The 21226-nt window shown below is 37.5% G+C and overlaps 1 protein-coding gene across 2 annotated transcripts; it reads right to left on the bottom strand.

Annotated features, from left to right (window-relative positions):
• Positions 1 to 3348: 3348 nt before the first annotated feature.
• ARPP19 (cAMP regulated phosphoprotein 19) lies at positions 3349 to 21226 on the bottom strand. Of its 2 annotated transcripts, XM_042988824.1 has the most exons (4): positions 21175 to 21226; positions 20894 to 20948; positions 8347 to 8469; positions 3349 to 3538 (listed from the first exon to the last, which is right to left on the bottom strand). In XM_042988824.1, exons 2-4 carry the CDS (start codon positions 20936 to 20938, stop codon positions 3368 to 3370), a joined length of 339 nt encoding a protein of 112 aa, XP_042844758.1. In that variant the 5' UTR covers positions 20939 to 20948; positions 21175 to 21226; the 3' UTR covers positions 3349 to 3367. The 2 variants fall into 2 exon arrangements, with proteins under 2 accessions (XP_042844758.1, XP_042844757.1); XM_042988823.1 differs by lacking the exon at positions 21175 to 21226 and having other exon boundaries at positions 20894 to 21087.

Genomic DNA, 21226 nt, shown 5'->3' with positions numbered 1-21226 from the left:
TTAAGAAGTAAGCAAGGATGTGGGGTGAAGTACAATGAGGTGAAAAAGGAAAATGAAAAGTACAAGAAATGTGTTTGAATGCTGGGGAGGGAAAAGGCCACCAAGAGAAACTTGTTTTAGTTGCCACTCGGGTGTGCTCTTCCTATAGGCTCCCAGCCCCTGGATCACCAAACATCAAGTTTACAGCACAATTTAAGTAGAGATTACATTTCAGCTTTGATAAAACCTAATTTTGATTGAGAAAGAATACATGTCCGATTTAGTAAAAAGTATCAACACTCAGAGGTATGGTTTTGTACCATCAAGTAAAAAGAGCAACTAATTCCAACTTTTGAAGTAATAACAAGTAAAGAGAAGCCTCACCAGGCCTGTCTTGATGAATAGTTACGACTTATTTTTAGGTCAGCAGCACAGGAGTATAGAATAACTTGTAAATAGACTGTAAACATGCTACTGCCAGTTCATCAAAACAATCCAACAATCCTTACTATCCCAACATGCCAAGAACTACAATTGTGTTAGTCAGATATAGCCTTCAAAAATGAAATGTTCCTCAAATGGTACTATCAAAGTAAGAGCTACTAGACATGAAACAGGTACTTTATTTCAGATTTAGCCAATTTTCATCAAGTAGTTGTTATCATGAACTTCAGTTCACTTCAACAGTCATTTGCATTAAACAGGACAATTAGCCATTTTTCAAACCACAACTCTGAAATTAGAGAAATGGAGAATTAAGCTCATCTAGTCAACATCTTCATTCAAGCAATGGTGAAACAGTTTGCAAATATATCTTAAATAAACTGAGATTTGAGGCAGAACAAAAAATGGAAAAATTAAAAGCCTCTATATTCCAAGCACCAATAATGAAGGCTAAGCTATTATACCTACAAAGTCTTATTGACAGGTCTTTCCCTAATGGAAAATCCTGACACTTTAAGCACTGTGACTTTACAGAAGGCAGGTTGGTTTAATGAGGAAACTTACTTTTAATAAAAAGACAATCAACAGTATTTTATTTTGGGCACTTACTCAGTATTTCACAGATCCTCAACAAGTTTTGAGGTAGGTTAAATATTAGCATTATACTTTACAAAATAAAACTTAGGCAAAGGTTGTATCATTTGTTGTAAACTACAGCGTCCTAGAGTCCTATCATGGTCAAGAATAACATGGTTTCCGTGATCTTTCAGATTAATCTTCTCTGATGTAAATTTAGTGGTGACAGCTTGCAAGTAGTCACAAAAAAAAAAAAAAGGAATACTATTACAGAAATTCTACTTTGGGGTATTTCATAATTCTTAAATGGATCCTACAATGATTATATATAGTGGAATAACCTACTTGCTCCCATAACAAATATATTTACATATGACTGACCCTTAAAATTACAAACTAGAACATTACTGATTTCATTGCTTTTCTGCCTTTTGGGGGTAGGTGGAGAAGGAAGATAATCAGCAAGCCTTACACAGCGCTAGGCAGCCTTTAAGTGCAGGTGCTGTGCTCAAGGCACCATTTACAATGATTTGGGGTCATAGGAAAGCAAGTATACAGATGGAGCCAAGATCTAGAAAAGATGCCTAGATCCCAAAAGAGGGATGCCGATGCAGGTCAAAGACAAAGAAAAAAAATGCTATCATCTCAGGCTACTGATCTTCACTGTCATGCTATAGCATTACAACACCAATGGGAAGAGCTCCTAAAAGAGCAGTAACTATATCCCAATAAAGTCTGTTAATTAAATTCTTACTATCTAGATAAACCACAAGTAAAATTAAATTGGTATTTTATTAAAATGACATCTACAGAAGTAAAATATCTAAATATTTTAATACGAGTATGTTCCACCTATCACGTAAATGATTCTAAGTGTCTTAAGTCTAATTCACTTATTAGCTCATTAGAATTACTTAAAATTATTTACCAGAATTCAGCTCATCCTGACATGAGTTCCTGGGCCACGCTGCTCAAGTAAATGTTTCAGTATAAAGTTCCTTTTATTTAAACAAGTGTCAAATATTAGTAATACAGGATTAAGAATGGTTAATTAACTAAGAAATTATAAGAAAAACATCATCCTGTTATAAAATATAGCATTCAGTAGAGTAAATTTCAAGAGTGAGGATAGACACCTAAGCTTCTAAAGACTGAACAGCACGGGTGAACAAGATTTGAGTTAAAGCAGCAAGAAAAAAAGGAGGGAGGGGCCACAGGAGGCAGAGTATCGAAGCCTTTTATTCTAGTGTTCCCCAAATTGACTGTGGAAGTAAAAAGTTTCTACATTAAAAAAGTTTATATAAATTACATGAATTGCAATTTTCATAAAAGTCAAAATGAAATGTTCTGCATAGGACAAGATATGCCTAAGCAACATATCATATCTGCACAAGGCCACTGAATGTCATGGATATTAATAACAAATGAAAAAGCTTAAGTCTATGACAGACTAAGCAAAGATTTCAGTTTAGTATTCTATAAGCCCAAGACTGTAAACTACTCTTTCTATACAAAAGCTCTAATGACGTACAGAGTTTTGTGTAGGAACTCTTGTGCTTCTGGTTGGCACATCATCTGCTTTTTAATATGTGAAATTAATACAGACATTTGTGAGAGGTTGTGCAAAACTATTGTATTTACAAAAATGGCACAAAAGTGAATTCAACAGTCAATGCACATGCACACTTCATTCACATCTTCAACAAAAGATACTCTAACACTATAGAACGGACTAAGAATACTAGCTTCAACGGCAGCTGTTAAGCACTAGAGTCACATAAGTTACACCAGAATGGGCAAATATTGCCCAAGTAAAATTCTATTGTTAAAGCTGAAACAGGTTTAAGGCCATTCAAGTTCAAGCACAGAGATACAAATCTTTCAGAGCCCCATCTATTTTTGTTTGAAGAATGTAACCTTTCTTCCAACTTGTGGTCTTAAACTTCTGTTTTACAAAATCCAAAAGGAAAATACAGAAGAAATCAATACAATAGAGGTTATATTAAATAAGAGTAACATACAAAGCTATAATTAAGATGAGTTAAGGAAAGCCAAAACATTACAATTGTAAAACTTGCTTGTTACTTGTTGAAATAGTCCTACACTAGGAGTTAGGTAATATATACAATTATTTTCAAGTAGATTACTTTATGTTGCTCTAACATGTTCTCTTTATCAGTGCACTGTTAAACTAATCAAAAACTCTACACATGTATATTCCCTTACAATAGCAGCACACACTACCGCTACCTGCAAAGCTGTCATTCTGAAATGACTTAGTGAATGAAAGGAAATAAAAAGCAGAGAAAGTAACATATTAAGGAGAAAAAATGGGAATTGAAAGATTCATGCAGTTCAGCTCTTTTAATCAGCCAGCCAGCTTGCTAGCAACAAGGGATGGTTTCCGTTGAGGAAGGTCCTGTGGAGTAGGAATGTGGTCACCAGTGACCTCTGTCTTATCCGGAGCTGCAGTAGGAAGCTGCTTGTTCTTCATTTTTGCTTTAGCCATGTTGTAATCCCCAGAATCAAAATATTTTTGCTACAAGGGAAAAAAAAAAAAATTCAGACTGGAGTTTAAAACTTTCATATGCAATCACACTGAATTTAAGATGTAGATGTAACCCTCAACTGTCAATATAAAATAAGCTAATCTAAAAAAGTTTAAACAAAAACATTAACATGAAATAGCACAACTTTCAATTACTAACAGAAAAACCAGAAATTCTTGCTTAAATTATTTGGAAAATAAAAACACTTAATTCACCATCTTGCATTTAGGATGTGCCATACACTTTTAATTATTAAAAACATTATTTATAGCTCCTGTCACCTAGGATGAACATTCCTGAAAGGATTTAAAATTATTTATTTGAGGGAGGCTAGGGTGGCTCAGTCAGTTAAGCATCCAACTCGGTCTCAGCTCAGGTCTTAATCTCAGGGTTGTGAGTTCAAGTCCTAAGTTGGGCTCCACACGGGGCACTGGAACCTACTTAAAAAAAATTATATATATATATAAAAATAAAATCATTTATGTGAATGAAAGCAATTCAGTAAGATCAAAATTAAGGGTAAAATATAAATGCTAGGGTGACAAGAAAACTCATTAGAAATTATCACTTAAAATGTACATCCTTATTCTACACTTCCATATTTCACTTAAGACACTGAAGAAATACAACTTTTTAAGGTAGAGGAATGAGTAAGGTAGCAATGATACCCTATTATCACTAAAATAGAAATTGCAAGGAGAGCTAAATATCAACCTTAATATAGCTAATCTACAGGAGTTATCTGTTCCAGAGTAAAAACGTACAAATCTGCCTGGTTTCCAACTTCTACCTTTCATGTTTAACCTACCTTTACGGACTGCTTACTCTATACCTGAGGCGCTGTGTGAATCCTTGAGATACAAAGATGGACAATAGTCGAGTATTCCAACCATTATACTGTTTTAAGTACACAAGGTGCTACAGGTGCTCAAAAGAGAGTAACTTAACCTTTTAGAGTAGGCAAGAGGGAATAGTCCAGCAATGAGATGAGCACCTCACTGACAAAAGGAGAAAGGGGGAAAAATTCTCTTTGAGACTTCAGGGATATCTCGTATGGTAAATGAAGTAGCTGGGAATTCACAGCTTGGTCTAAGACTGTTGAGTGGCCTGGGAAAAGGTCTCAGTGGCTGCCTCCCTGAAGGGACTATTATTCTCTGATAAGACAGCTCAGGCCTTAAAGCCAAAGGGTCTAAAGCTAGAAACTGCTTTTCTGTTGTCACTATACACGTAACACACTGAGCAGTTAACAAGGAAACTTGGACCAGACCCTACTAAAGCTTGCTGCAGCTTTATTTCTACATGTTTTAAAATGAGTATGGTGCTCCTGGGTGGCTTAGTCAGTTAACCATCCGACTTTGGCTCAGGTCATGATCTCACGGTTTGGTTCATGGGTTCGAGCCCTGCATTGGACTCTGTGCTGACAGCTCAGAGCCTGGAGCATGCATCAGATTCTGTCTCTCTCCTTCTCTCTCTGCCCCTCCCCTGCTTGCACTCTCAAAAATGAATAAAGGTAATAAATAAAAATAAAAATAAAAATAAAAATAAAAATAAAAATAAAAATAAAAATAAAAATAAAAAGAGTATGGTGGGGGCACCCAAGTGGCTCAGTTGGTTGAGAGTCTGACTTCAGCTCAGGCCAAGATCTCACGGTTCATGGGCTCGAGCCCCACCCATGTTGGCCTTTGTGCTAACAGTGCAGAGCCTGCTTCAGATTCTCTGTCTCCCTCTCTCTGCCCCTGTCCACTCGAGTGTGCTCTCTCTCAAAAATAAACATAAAAAAAATGAATAGGATGAAAAAAAAATCTCAGAACTTCTGAGTATCATATTAGAAAGCTTCTGCATATTAGAGAGCTACTTCTGAAATTTAGTAGCTTCTAGAGGAGAACAAAGCAGACTGCCAAATTCTTTCTCAATAAAAAACACAAAAGGAAAAATTTAATATACAGTACAAATTTTAGGCAGACTGTCCCCATTGTAATAAAGTCAGTTTCTAATGATCCTATTAACCCTGACATCTAAAAAATTCAAAACTCTTTTAAAATAGTAAGAAATGATATAGTTGAATATAAGACTTCATTTCCCAAGATAAAAGTGCTTATTCATTGACATTTTGGTATAATGCAAAATCATTCAAGAGTTCCCTTCTCAAATTCTATTTCTTGATTCAAGCAGCATTTTCTCTTTCACAACCACTTACAACACCAATTCCAAAATACAAGATTGATAAATTCTGACTTGAAGATACTTAAAAATTCATAAATAGTTGAAGCTTGAGGAAAATTACAAAGATAACAGCCCAAATGTTGGAAGAATGGTTGAGCATAAATTATGCTGGAGATTAACAAAGGAAAAGTTTCCTGAACACTTAAGAGTAAATCAATTCCAAATAATAATTTCATAGTCAAAGATGATTATATAATTTTTTTCATAAATAAAACCATACCTGATGGGACCATTTCAAAATTAGACTTGATACAAATACATTCTACATAGCTATGCTCTCAATGAATATGTTTCTCATTCTGCTTTTTCTATTTATCCCCTACATTATGGTATTTAGAATAATGCTCGTAAATAACTACAAAATATTCTATTTTGTTGACTTATTACAATTTAACTATTCCTCTGCTGCTGAACAGCGGTGCTGCTTCTAGTTATAAAGCTACAAATAGTATCTTCAAACTCGATTTTTTCCTTATATTGAATTATATCCTTAGATTAATTCACAAGAGATTATTCATTGAAAGAATATGAACACTTCTATAAATCTTGATCCATATCCCTTTCCACAATGAGTATTAAATGCTACACATGGCAAAGAGAATATTAACTATATTCAACTTCAACCTCACCAGTGGTTATTATATTTTTCTAATTTACTTGTACGTGTACTATGGTATGATCTAATTTACATTTCACTGATTTCCACCACGGATAAACATTTTTCTAACAGTTCTTCTGATAAAATATTTTACATAGGGGCACCTTAATGTTTTTCTTGAATATCTGAAAAATCTTTTTTATGTACTACAGGTATTAACTATCATTTTTGTAACAATTTCCCCAATGAATTACTTCTCATGAAACAGAGATTTTACATTTTTATATATTTGGAATGATTCCAACCTGCCATCCTATTATTTCAAAGCTGTGAATGTTATTCTTTCGTAAGACAAAGAAAATTCTGTATTTTGCCACTTTTAAAACTAAGTATTTAATATATAATTCTGTAAAAATTTTTATTAGGTGAGCTTTATTTTTTCTTTTATAGGTAATCTCTATGCCCAACACAGGGCTTGAACTCACAGAGTTCAACTCACAGAGATGAAGAGTCACACATGCTACCAACTGAGCCAGCTAGGGTGCCCTGTTAAAATACTCTCTTGGTAAAAAGACAAACAGTGTATGATTTGACTTACATGTGGAATCTAAAAACATTAAACTCACAGAAACAGCAAAATGATGGTTGCAGGGGTGGAGGAGTGGGGGAAATGGGGAGATACTGGTCAGAGGGCACAAACTTTCAATTAGAAGATGAATAAGAAGTTCTAGGGATCTAATGTACAATAAGTTAACAGTACTGAATTGTACACTTGAAAGTGCCTGGAAAGTAGAGCTTTAATGTTCTCACCATAACAAAAAAATGGTAATTATGTGAGGTAAGGGATGTGTTAACTAACCTTACTGGTCAACATTTTACAATATGTAGGTGTATCAAATCATCACATTGTACACAGTAAACTTACACAATGTTGTATGTCAATAGTATCTCAATAAAGCTGGGAAAAAAACAGCCTTTTGCAATTTGGAGAAAATAATCCATATATAACTATTGCCAATACCTACACATATAAACATACATATACATACAAACATGTTTTTACTAAGCAAGCAGCAGATACCAGTATGTTCAAGGTATTTATTTTAGTAAACTCATGATTTGGCACCTGATTCTATTAATAATTCTTTTCTTTCCCTGTTCCCTGTAAGGTAAATAATTTAAATGTACTTAAACCAAAGATGGAGTCCTTTAATTTTTTACAAAGGAGTTAGAAAGAAAACCTAAGGAATAAGCATGTAGCAGTATCTCAATTCAGATCTCATTATTGAGCAATAATGGTTTATGCCTCACAAAGAATTAGTAAGATTTTGAAAAAATATTTTCAGTAATCTCAACTACTAAAATTACCATGTGTAAGCTGTATTAGAGTAACTCTGTAAAATGTATTATGTACAGGAGATAATAAGCTCTGCCTTTACAAGTGATCATTTCATCCAAATAAAAATTATTTTTAGCCTTGGCATGGAAATCATCTTTAAAACAAGTAAAAGTTAAAAAATATTGGCAGAAGCATAAATGCCAGCTTCTGGATAGTCGCTGCTTTTGGAAAGAAGGGTGGGTGGGGTGGGATAAAGGAAAGAAGGGGGCAGGGGATATATACATACATGTGGTAGGTTTCAACTATATCTACATTTTCTTTCTTACAAAGATAAAACTGAAGTAAATATGGCAAAATATATTAAATCTGGGTGGTGGGTACATGAGTTCTGCTGTATTATTATCTGCACTTTCCACATGCTTGAAATAGTTTATATTTAAAAGTGATGAGATGTACATTCTTATACAGGTTTATAGAGTAAATGATATAAAATATTGGAAAAAAATTATGTATATCTATGTATATATTTGTATCTGATAAAGTACAGAGTTACATACACACAGACACCCATTTCATAATCGCAACCAGCACAATGAGTTCAGGGTTTAAGCATTTGAAGATTATATGTAAGAACTTACCCCCTTCTGCAATCGTTTCCTTAAGAAATCCGAACCTCCAGGCTTTTGTCCCAAATGAGGATACCTTGCTTTTAATTTTGCTTCTTCGGCTTTCTCTGGACTAGTCACTTTATCTTCCATTTCCTGAAATAATTTAAAATAAATTACTTTTCTATTACAATTCACTTATTTAAAATAATTCACCTTTCAATATCTGGACCCTGACTTCAGTTGTCAAATACCAAATAATGCAGCATCTGACTAAGAAATCAAGCGCAGAAGCTTTTAAAACATCTCTGTCTTGTTTTTCAAATGATCCATGTGATAGCTCTATTATAGCTGTGATGCATGTGTACACCCCACACACTGGATAAAAATATCAAGATAACTCAGCTCTGAAGTCTTGCTTGCCATTACTTTCCAGTTATGTATAATACATTTATAGTTAGTCACCTTCCATGGAACTCATCAGCTCTGTGCCTATATTTAGAGAACCATTTTAATGTTAAAATACAAGAGCTTTTTGAACTCCTATTAATTCAAATTCATGTATGACTGGGAAGCTCTGAGATTCTTTAATAGGAATTAACAACAGCTTATTTACCAGAAGATATTCCCTAACTCAATACAGAAGACCATGCATTTTTTATTTGTTTTTTAAAAGATTCTATTTTTTAAGTAATCTCTACACCTAATGTGGGGCTGAACTGGAACCCCAAGATCAAGAGTCTCATGCTCCACCAAGTGAGCCAGCCAGGTGCCCTGACCTTGGTATTTTTAAAGGGAAACATCATCTTTGTCAACCTTCATATCAATGTCCATTATTCCCTAATCTCCCCCTGTATTTAATGACATGCCAAAGGTCCCATTCTTTATCAAAAATGTGTTTTCTGACCAAATGATATAAATATTTTAAGCCTATTCATTTTTTTTTTCTTCTTTAAAGTAATCTCTACAACCAATACGAGGCTTGAACTCATGACCCTGAGATGAAGAATTGCATGCTTGGAGTGACTGCGTGGCTCACTGAAGTGTTCAACTTCAGCTCAGGTCATATCTCCTGCTAGTGGGTTTGAACACAGAGTCAGGCTCTGTGCTCACAAGCTCAGAGTCTGGAGCCTGTTTCTGATTCAGTATCTTCCTTTCTCTCTCTCTGTCCCTCTTCTGCTTGTGCTCTCTCAAAAATAATTAAATGTTTAAAAAAAAAAAAAAAAAAAAGAGAGAGAGAGTTGCATGCTCTTCAGACTGAGCCAGCCAGGAACCCCTGAGCCTATTCACTTTTTTTTTTTTTTTGAAAAGCATACAGAATTTATTTAATACAAATTTTATGTGATACAGAAGAGTTCATAAGGATGAAGACCAAACAATTTAAACCTGATTTTTATGCTAGGTTTGAACAAAAGTACAGAGAAAATGAAAAAATACGATAGGACAAAAAGGAGTATGAGCTGAGAGTGGTAAATAGAGGAAAACAGCAAGGCCTATTTGCTCATTTTTCCCAGTGTCCCTCCATCTTTGGAGATAAGTAACCCACTGAACCAGCCTCAGTCCTGGGAATAGGTCAGTCCTTCCAAACAGTTATTTCTCATTTCAGGAGGTGGTGGTAAAGATGGGAATAGATACTCATCTACAATAGATCTGTATATGGTATGAACAATCAGGCATTTAAAAAGGGACATTTCTCTTGCACTGACTTTTGTCAGTTTTCCCATGATCCCATCTGCAGACTCTGGAGTAAGTGGGGTGTCTTAGCCACCTCTTCATGGTCAACAGAAACTATTTGTCAAGTTGAAAAGGCACTGACTCTTTCCATTCTCTCTCCTTTTCTCAACTCCTCTTCATTCCCCCTTCCAAGGGCATGTGGTCTTCCCACCTGGGGCACGAGGTGGTGGCAGGGGGAGGAGGTGGAGCAAGGGGCTCCACGAGGTGGAGCAAGAGGCCTCCACTCAAGCTTATTCACTTTTAACACCAGACTTGATACAGTCTACTTTCTTTCAAAGAGCCATATTTTATAGGGAAGCAACGTTTATGACTGTCTGGTAAATACTGAAGAAGAAAGAATGAATCAAGAAAAAGTTGCCCTAACAGGCGATGCTGGGCAATGGCAAGGTACACACACCTTCCAGCTAATGGACGCTTTTCTGCATACCAGCTAGACAAAATCACACACCTTTGCATATCTCGATTCTTGCAGGTTATTTGCAAATGTCAAAAAGCAGAAATGTTATATCCATAAATGTCAAGCCTAGTATTCTTGTACAGCAAACAAATTACTTATGCCCAAAATGACTTAATATGATTTTTGCATTTATTTTTCAAAATTATATTCATACATGCTTTATAACTAGCTCTGTTTACCTTATACATTGTATTTCCTTCATCTTGACCAGCAACCTCATTTGTTACTACGTCTTCTCATTTTTAGTCTTAGAGGATTTTGATATTAAAACTGCTGCTGCTGTCAAATATACTTTTTCTATGGGGCTTCCTTTATATGTATGCTCCTTTCTGCTTCAAGTGTTCTACCTTCCTCCTTTTTTTATGCTACAGTTTCATGCATCTATTTAGATTTTCAGTCTAAGACATCACCTCACTTGATGTACACAAAATTCAACTATGCTGTCAGAGAGAGAGAGACTCTAAACAGTATGAGTGGTGATTCTGCCAGTCATCCCATTCAAGAAGAGTATGCCCCAGAGAGCTCAAGTGTGAGGTGTGTGATGCCAACCTGCCGTTTCCATGATGATCTCACTCCTGGGCCTCTTTCAGAGTTTAAGCATAGTGATGTTCTATTTATCATCTTAGTATTTAAAAACTCAGTCCCTACATACAAGTCTGCTACCTCAGCTATAAACTGAAGAATCAGCCCAGACATCTGTTCAACCACTGGATTAAAGTGACTACTTGTCCTACTGAGAATTGATGGGGCTGTTTCCACTATTAGGGAATCATGGATTATGACTTCATTGGAGTTTTTCAAGAGCAAATTTAGTTATATGCTATTCCTGCCTTACTAACTTTAGAATATAACCACTGTGTAAGGTATGACTGTATTGAACTCATCACAAAAGGTAGAGAAATACTGTAAATTTAAGGTTACCAGCTTAGTGCAGGAAGATGGGTGGGGTCACTGCAGTTTGTCCAACTATATTCACATCGGTGCTACTCGGACGGAACTGGGAGAAGGAACCTACTCTTGGGTCCCTCTGTACAGTTGTGTTTTTTAAATTGGTTAACACTGAATTTGGATGTTAGTTGAAAAGGACTATAACTTGATTTACAGCCTTTGAGTCCTTGCACATTCAAAAAAAAATTTTTTTTAGTGTTTATCTGAAGCTGGCTCCAGGCTCCAAGCCATCAGCAGAGAGTCCAATGCTGGGCTCAAACCCAAGCACCGTGAGATCATGACCTGAGCTGAAGTCGGATGCTTAACCGACTGAGCCACCCAGGCACCCTCTTGCACATTCAAATTAAAGAGTGTCAAGAGAGTCCTACATTTCCACTAAAACCATCCAGCTTTCTTGGGCCTGCCTGGGAAATAAAGGCTCTCCACTTCCTTTGTTTGATTTGAATTATCAGTTCTTTATATTTAAGAAAAATTCCTTAACATTTCTGGTATAGAGGTAGCAACTTTCCCTAATTTCCAGTGTTTCTGCAGGTTTCCCTTATATAAGAGAGGGGGAAAGGTTACACATAATATACAATTGTATCTGGTATTCCCTTATTTTCTTAATAAAGAATATATTCACATATATGTTTATACATGATATCTATTACTCGCGTTCAATTAAATCGAATTAGGTTACTATAAAATACGTCTGGGCAAATAGCATTTACAGAAGTATTGTTTAGGTTTAGAATGGATCTATATAATGTGTCCTAGAAAAAACAAAGTCAATCATTGAACTTTCTTGCCAAATACATAGCACAAAGTTAAGTGTCTGCAAGCTGCAACTTTGTAGCTGGATTCAGAATTTCAGCTGCATTTAATACCAAAAGGGGGAAAAATATGACCAAAGCTGTATTTTTAAAACACAGTATATACCATCAACACATCTATATTTTTCATGGATCATACAGAAACGTTCTTAACCTTTTGCAAATGTACAGTTATAGGACCTTACTGATAAGCAAGTTGAAATGCTTGGACTTTATGTAGAGTCAATTATAAATAACACATCAGGTGGCAGACTGTCTGCTGGCATTCAGTCAACACTTACTCTTCTTTAAAACACTCCCCTGAATTAGTTAGAAGCCTGAAACTACCTTTCCCAGACTGAACTATTAGGTTCTGCTAATGGCACCTACACCAGATTAAAAAACATGGGAGAAAGAATCCACTCTGTTCCTGGTGATGCGACCAACAATGTGAACACCAGCAATAGCCCATGAGTTCCTGCAGGAGGGCATCAGGCAGATCATCAGGGGCTAGTGCAGCTGCTCCACGAGAGTATGTGCAGGGGATGGTCTGCTCAGAATAGTGCTCACTTATGCAGAGTCAACAGCTTTCTACAATCCACACCTGTAGAAACATTATCTTCCCCCTTTATTCCTCCATCCCTTCTAATAAATTTGTAACCTAATTCCCTAAATCACAACCCTTTCTGTTTGAAATACCCAAAGTGGTTTCTACTGTCCAGGACAGAAGCCGGTCGATAAAATCAGGTAAAATAAGCAATTTATCCCTACGGTCATGTTAAAAAATGCAAAAGGCCACAATGACTGGTGTGACTGCATGTTTCTGGACATCCTTCAAAGTAACTCTTAAAACATTTATTTCAGCTAGAATCAAAATAAATCTTGAAAAAGGTTTGAGATATAGAAAGAAATAGCTAAGAGGGGCACCTAGGTGGCTCAGTCAGTTAAGTGTCCAACTTCGGCTCAGGTCATGATTTCATGGATCATGGCTCAGAGCCTGGAGCCTGCTTTGGATTCTGTGTCTCCCTCTCTCTGCCTCTTGTCCGCTCATACTGTCTCTCTCTCTTAAAAGTAAATAAACATTTAAAAAAAATTTTTTAAAAAGGAAAGAAATAGCAAAGAAACTGAAATACATTAATGTACACTGACAAGCCACTTTAATAATTCCCCCCCAGCTTTGCTGAGATATAATCAACACATTCGCTTTTCAAATTTTAATATCTTAATATGCGAGGTTAAAAACAAAACAAAAGGAAAACAAACAAAAGGGGAGGCTGGCTGGCTCAGCTGGCAGATCATGCAACTCTTGATCTTAGGGTTTTGAGTTCAAGCCCCTCATCAGGGGGAGCATTTACTTTAAAAACAAATAAAAAACAAAAATACTACATAACACAGTTTAAGTGTTCTATGGTCCACATTGTTTACCAATTTTACATTTTGTTTAATTAAGAATGTATGATAAAATTTCAAGGGGAAACAATTACATAACAGAAATGAAGTATGTAATTTCCATACTAACAGTAGAGGTAAAACGGAAGAAGAAAAATCAATCATGAGGGGAAAAAAACCCAAAAGCCTGGGAGGTCAGAGATAAGAAAAAGAAAAAGAAAAAGAAAAAGAAAAAAAAAAAAAAAAAAAAAAAAAAAAGATAGGGGGCCAAAAAGCATTATTAGGGATGCAGAGAATCTAAATATTCATGCCTCTGATAAAAAGCCTCAAAAGCTATAAAGAAAAAATTGACTGAATTACAGTAACTGACAAGTCTATCAGTACAGATTTCAATACACCTTCCTCCATTATTGATAAGTGAAAAAGACAAAGTAGTCAAGATATTGTATTTTATTTCTGCACCCAATAGTTAGGAAATGTATATTCTTCTCAAGCACAATGGAAAAATTGACTAAATAGGCTATAAAATAAGCCTTAACCATTTTCATCCAAAGGACCATCTATGACTACAATTCACAAGATCAAAAGTCAACAATAAAAAAATTTATATATCCCTATTCAGAAATTAAAATACGTACGTAACTAAAATAGCTTAAATCATTAAAACTCTAATGTGCACAGGGGCAGACGCCTGGGTGGCTCAATCGTTTAAGCATCAGACTTCGGCTCAGATCATGATCTTGCAGTCTGTGAGTTCAAGCCCCACATGGGGCTCTGTGCTGACAGCTCAGAGCCTGGAGCCTGCTTCAGACTTCGTCTCTCTGTGTCTCTGCCCCCCTCCCCCTCACCGCTTGTGCACGCTCTCTCTCTCTCAAAAATAAACAAACATTTAAAAAACAAACAAAACTGCAATGTATATAAGCTTAAAAAATATATTACTAAAATAATTCATGGTTAATAAATAATGGGAATTAAAAAAGAAACACATGGAACTCACTGATAAAAATTCTATACTTACCAAACTTGTAAGATTCAACAAATGTCCCTTAAGGGCATGTATTAAACAAGAAAAGTAAAAGTCAATGAGCTATACATCTAACTTCAGTAGTTAAACAAAGAACAGAACCCAAAGAGAATGAGAGAAAATAAAAAGCAGAGGTTAATGAAATAAAAACCAAAGGGATCAACAAAATATGGAAATGACAAGCTTAACCAAGAAGTATTTTTAAAAATTCAAATCTGGGGGCACCTGCGTAGCTCAGTCAGTTAAGTGTCTGGCTCTCGATTTCAGCTCAGGTCATGATCTCACAGGTTCATGGGTTCAAGCCTCCATCGGGCTCTGCGTTGACTGTGCAGAACCTGCTTGGAATTCTCTCTCCCCCTCTGTCTCCCAGAATAAACTTAAGAAAAATTCAAATCTGTTTTCAAACTTTTATTCTCCAAGAAGCTTCTGTGTCATAGAGCAATTTTACTACTTTGTAAGGATTCATCAGCTAAGTAGTTTCTATGCTGATAATACCTTGGGCGGGGAGGAGAGTAGTAGAAAAAGGATCATTAGAATTCTAGAACATTTAACCATAGGCTACAAACTGGGGAAGCAGAAACCCAAAGATATATGCTTATAATATACAAAAAATACTTTAAAACAGTATTTTAAATGAAGGTTATCTTCTTGACAAGTACATTTATCCTCAGTGTATACTCTATACCTAGCACATAGCTTAACATTTATTGTTTAGGCACTTGCATTTTTGTGAAATAGTCTACTGAAATATATTAGATGTCCCTTTTGTGAGTAGGTGGGGTATAAGGCATAAAAACATAAAAAGAACATTCAAACAATTAAGGATTATTATGTCATGGACTGATAAGTCTGAATGATTAATACCACTTTTCCACCTTCAGCAGAGAAGTTACATAGCAACATCAGCAATAAAAATCTGGTAACTCTAAGCAAATTTTCCTCTATCTGCTCAGCAATATGTTCACTGACGCAATGATTGATAAATAAGTAGAAAAGATTAATGAAAGCCCAACAAATCCTTTGGGATATTGCCAGGAAGGTATCGGAACTGTTATCAACCTCTAGGGAAAAATACTGTGGTCCAATTAAGTCCCTGCTGCTTGCCTAGTGCCTGGCATTTAACAGGTTTTCAATAAAAGCCTACTGAATGAACAAACACAACATACTCCAATTGTTTCAATAAAGCTAAGAAACTTTCCAAACACCTGACAGCTTCACTATCAGCTTATCTTTGAAATATATCATGTTATAGTAGCAGACACAGAGGCAAGCCTAAAACACTGCTGTATATATAGCACATTTGATAAGGTAGCAGCAAGAAACATTTTAAAACTTTTCTGAGGTTTACTTCTAGATTGCTGAGTATCAATGGTTGCACACAAACGAAACAAACAAGTTATGGTTTAAAAACTAAAATTAAAAACACTCTTGAGGGGCACCTGAGTTGCTCAGGCGACTGACCGACTCTTGACTTCTGCCCAGGTGTCACATGATCTCATGATTCATGGGTTCATGGGCTGGAGCCCTGCACTGGTTTCTGCACTGACAGTACGGAGACTGCTTGGGATTCTCCCTCTCTCTGTGCCCCTCCACTGCTCTCAGTCTCTCAAAATAAATAAAATAACATTAAAAAAAAAAACAACACTCTTAAGCCTTTTAGTTACCAAAGGTGGTGTTAAAATTGAAAATGTCAATACTAACTGCAATTTTTTAAAAACTGGGAAAATGGGAAAGCAGTTTGTACCCACTCTTTAGTGATGATGTATGGATGTAATAGTTCTCTTCCTTTTCCACTACTCACAAAAGCACCAAGCATTATCTTTTAAACTGACAAAAATGTTTCAGTTGAGAGCCCCACTTCAGTTAGCTTCTTCCAAGACACCTTACTAACAATTTGATCAATATTGTAATAAAATCTCTAGAAAACCTGCTCTTCAGATCTTCTTTTTAAAAAACTTATAAGTGGGGGCGCCTGGGCAGCACAGTCGGTTAAGCGTCCAACTTTTGATCTCAGCCCAGGTCATGATCTCACAGTTTGTGGGTTTGAGCCCCATGTCAGGCTCTGCAATGATGGTGCAGAGCCTGATTGGAATTGTCTCTCCTTTTCTCTGCCCCTCCCCTGCTTGTGCCCTCTCTCTCTCTTAAAATAAATAAACTGAAAAAAAAAAAAAAAAAAAAAAAACCACTGGGGGGCACCTGGGTGGCTCATTCGGTTGGGCGTCTGACTTCAGCTCAGGTCAAGATCTCACAGTTTGTGGGTTTAAGCCCCATTTCAGGCTCTGTGCAGCTCTGAGCCTAGAGACTGTTTCAGATTCTGGGTCTCCTTCTCCCCTGCCCCTCCCACACTCATGCCCGGTCTCTATCTCTCAAAAATATTTAAAAAAATTTTTTTAAACTTAAAAGCAGTAATACACATACCCACACATACACACACATACGTTTCTTTATTCTCACTCAGATTTCTTAACTGGGTCTAAACAAAGGTTTTTATATTACTATAGTCTATTCTTCCCTCTTTCAAACTGCAGTACAAGCTTTGTCATTTGTATTAGATAGTACTTTGGCAATGGTTTCAAATGAAAAATTCTGAGAAAAATTCATTCAACCAGTATTTTCTGAACAATGAAATGAGTGGAATGAATCAGGTAAGATAGGAGCAATGGGAGAAAAGATAGATAAAGAAGGGTCCATGACTTTAAGACGTTCACAATGAAAATAGAATTATGTGTTTTAAGTCATCACTATGCCTCTTCTCACCCCAGGACAAGAGTGTACACCTGTCTGACTGAGCTTAGTGGAATTCACAGGTGATAGATCCATGAGGTCTCTGCTAAAATTTTTTTAATGTTTTGTTTTCACTTCAGTGATAATCCAGAAGGAAAAAGTTTAAGTATATACCAGCACATATGAATTGCCATCTCATATCTAAGTGCTACATGATTTCCATTTCAGCTTTCATTTATGAAGGAGACTGAGCAGTACTCCAATTGTCCAGAAGAGTGAGAAAAGAACAGAGCTGAATTTAAAATGTAAATGATATATTTTTGATCCTAGAATTAAATGATCACACAGATTACTCTTAAAAAGGACAAGTGAGGGGTGCCTGGGTGGCTTGGTCAGTTAAGTGCCCAATTTTGGCTCAGGTCATGATCTCACTGGTTAGTGAGTCTCATTGAGCCCCATGTGGGAGTCAGCACAGAGCCTGGAACCTGCTTTGGATTTGGATTCTGCGTTTCTTCACTTTGCCCCTCCCCCACTCACATTCCCTCTCTTGTCTTTCAAAAATAAACATTAAAAAAAAAAGGACAACTGAGTCATCACATGACCTAGGGAAGCGTTAGATTGCCAAACTCAAAATGCCCTGCCTGTAACAACTGCTACCACATTCTCAATACGTTGGAAATTTACTTTCAGCAAAATACTATGCCACAATGGATAAGTCACACTAATTTTGTTTGTATTTGATTTGTTTAATCTAAAATAAATTTTAAGTAATCTCTGTCCAATGAGGGCTCGAACTCACGACCCCAAGATCAAGAGTCGCATGCTCCACCAACGAGGCCAACCGGGTGCCTAATTTTTTTAATATTTTTGTTCATTTTTTGAGAGACAGTGTGAGCAAGCAGGGGAGGGGCAGAGAGAGAAGGCCAGAGACAGAATCCCAAAAAGGCTCTGCACTGCCAGCGAGGAGCACCACACAGGGCTTGAACCCAGAACAGTGAGATCATGGCCTGAGCCAAAACCAAGTCAGACGCTTAACTGAATGAGCATCCAGGCACCTCAATGTGTGTTTATTTTCAAGAGAGAGAGAGAGAGAGAGAGAGAGAGAGAGAGCGCGTGCGCGAGAGAGAGAGCGAGCTCGCAGGCACACATGCAGGTGAGGGGTAGACAGAGAGGAGGAGACAGAGAATCCAAAGTAGGCTCTACACTTATCAGCACAAAGCTAGACATGGGGCTTGAGCTCAGGAACTGTGAGATCATGACCTGAGCTGAAGTGAGATGCTCAACTGACTGAGCCATGAAGGAGCCCCATCCGTGTTTTAATTTTAAAGCAGTGTTAAAGAGGTATGTTTATACTTATTTTCATGTTTATACATATTTAATATCCCAATAAAAAAAAGTGGCCCATACAGTTTTTCTTCTCTTAACAAGGGCCCTGCACTTCTCAGAGAAATAGTGACTTAGCCCTTACTCCATGCAGTCTCATCTCTTTATGTTAATTTTTCAGAGGCAACAGGCCAACGTACCGTAAAATTATAAAGGTGTTTTAGCTGAATGCTTTGGCTTTAATTGAAAGGTCAACTGGGTACACAGAGAATAATCCAATTTTTTAAGTCATCTAGCTATTCTTCCAAAATAGAAGAAACAGGTGATTTGGCCCATAGGAACACAGAAGTGACTCTGCACATTCTCCTCATGTTTAGGGATGGTATCCATGCTACGGGACACTTAACATCTACAGCCAATCCCTAATTCAAGAAGGGACATTATATTACCAACCCACTTTGGTATTAATGACAACAGACCTAAAACAAAAGGACTTGAGTTAAAATTTTAATGTAGACCTTTATGAAAACATTCAATACATGTTTAATATTGTTAAACCTGATATGAGGTTGTTTCAAATAAAAGCATTTACCCGGTAGAAATCAACACTTTATACTTTGGCAACACACTAAAAATCTCATAAAAGGAAACTACATAGCACACCACGGTACATCAGAAGTCAAAACCGAAGCTGATGTCAGTGTTTAGGACAAGACAACACACACATGGGTTTGTTGTTTTGGGGGGTTCTTAAATCCCAAGCAATTATGAACACAATAAACGTTTTTCAATAAATAAATGATATTTCATGTTATAGTTAGGATTGTAATCTTTAAACTGTATTTCTGTCCTAGAAGTCCATGTTTTTGTAAAGTGTGAAAAATACCAAACATAATCTTCATTGGAATATCCCTGAATAATATGGTAACTTGGCCTACTACCTACGCAGTTTTCTTTTTTTTTTTTTTTTAATATTTACAAGTAACATAACAGAATCATTCAACTGAAGAAAAGTTACCATGCTTAAGAACATATGGAGTGGGTTTAGAACACTAATACACTAATACACTAATCAAATTTCTAACCTGTTTAGGAGCATGAGGAGAACATGAAGCAGAAGGAGCCCTTACAAAGTCCAATTACTAGATCAAATTCTATTTATAATAATGCCGTCTGACTTTTCAAGAAAAGGTGCTGGCAACTCTCCATAAACAATTTAAGAAACAATATATGGGCCTTTGTAGGCCAGCCACAAGTACCAAGGAGGGCAAGGCAGCAGAAATAATAATGGTGGAAGGGGCAAGAACTAGCACAGACGAAACAAAGTCTTAACATTCGTAATTTGAATCATACTGATTTGTGGATTATTTTCCTACATCTGAAGGATGTTAGAAGTAAGTGTACAAAATATTCCTGTTGCTACAAAAATCCAGGTCAACTAAATTGGTAAAAAATTTTCAATTCCAAGCTTTTGGTTTTCAGTCAAGTACCATATGCGGATCCCAGTGGCTCACATTTCTGAGCACACACTGAGCTAAATATTGTAAGTTACCCACGTCATTTAAGCCTCACAACAACTTTACAAAGCAAGTGTTATCAGCATTATTTTACAAATGAGAAGATTGAAAACTTGAAGAGTTTAGCGACTGGCCAAGGTTACGCGGCAAACAAGGACGGGATCGGAAACGCCAACCCTGGTCTAACTCGCCACCCGAACACGAGATACCGCCTTTGGAGTTAAAAGCATGCCGACAATACCAGTAGTTGGGAAGAGTTCGTTCTTCACGGAAAAATAAGACTTCCTACGTTAAGTGAGGCTCATGGAAAAACTTAGGTTCCACCACAAAAACGGGAGTCCTGGGCTCATATGTACAGTCGAGCGTAAGGAAAAAGGCGACACACCGAGGCGCTGAGAAAAGGCAAATCTCGGCCAAGACTCGGACAATGCTCAAACTCCCACCACGCGGGTGCTAATCACCAGAGTTACGGCGGGCGGCAGGTCTGGGAGAGCTCGGCCCTCACGGCGGAGGCGTCCAGGCAGCTCCAGCTCTCTCCACCAGGAACCCGCGGGCCGACTCGGGGCGCGCCCCTCCGCACGCGGCGGGAGCAGGCCACCCGGCAGGCCCGGCCCGCAGAAGGCTCGCCTCTGGGCCTTCCGAGCCCCCGGGACCGCTCGCCGTGCACACTCACCTTCTGCTCCTCCGCGGAGGCTGCCTCGGGGACTTCCGCGGACATAGTGCTCCCTCTGCAAACGAGACGCCGGGAGAAGACGCGATTACCTGGGGGCCGAGGCCGCCCGGCCGCCGCACCGCCTCAGGCCCGCCCGCCCCCGCTCTCCGAGCGCCCGTTCGGGCAGCCTCCGCCCGGGAAAATGGCCGCCGCCTTATGACGACACGGAGCCTCGCGGCGCTCGGCGGCCACTGCAGCCCGCCGCGCCCCAGCCGCCCGTCCCGCACCGCGCCCCTACCTACCTTACCCCGCTTGTCCGACTCTGCGACGCCGAAGCACTTCCTTTCTTCCTTC

Source organism: Panthera tigris, chromosome B3, assembly GCF_018350195.1.
Source record: "Panthera tigris isolate Pti1 chromosome B3, P.tigris_Pti1_mat1.1, whole genome shotgun sequence".
Classification (NCBI taxonomy): Eukaryota; Metazoa; Chordata; class Mammalia; order Carnivora; family Felidae; genus Panthera; species Panthera tigris.
This window is presented reverse-complemented; position numbering and strand designations above follow the sequence as displayed.

Coding starts and splice junctions, on each gene's coding strand:
- ARPP19 (XM_042988824.1), bottom strand. CDS start 20,938: ATGTCCGCGGAAGTCCCCGAGGCAGCCTCCGCGGAGGAGCAGAAG. Junction 8,470..20,893: donor CCTCCGCGGAGGAGCAGAAG/GTGAGTGTGCAC, acceptor AAATTATTTCAG/GAAATGGAAGATAAAGTGAC. Junction 3,539..8,346: donor GGAAACGATTGCAGAAGGGG/GTAAGTTCTTAC, acceptor TTTCCCTTGTAG/CAAAAATATTTTGATTCTGG.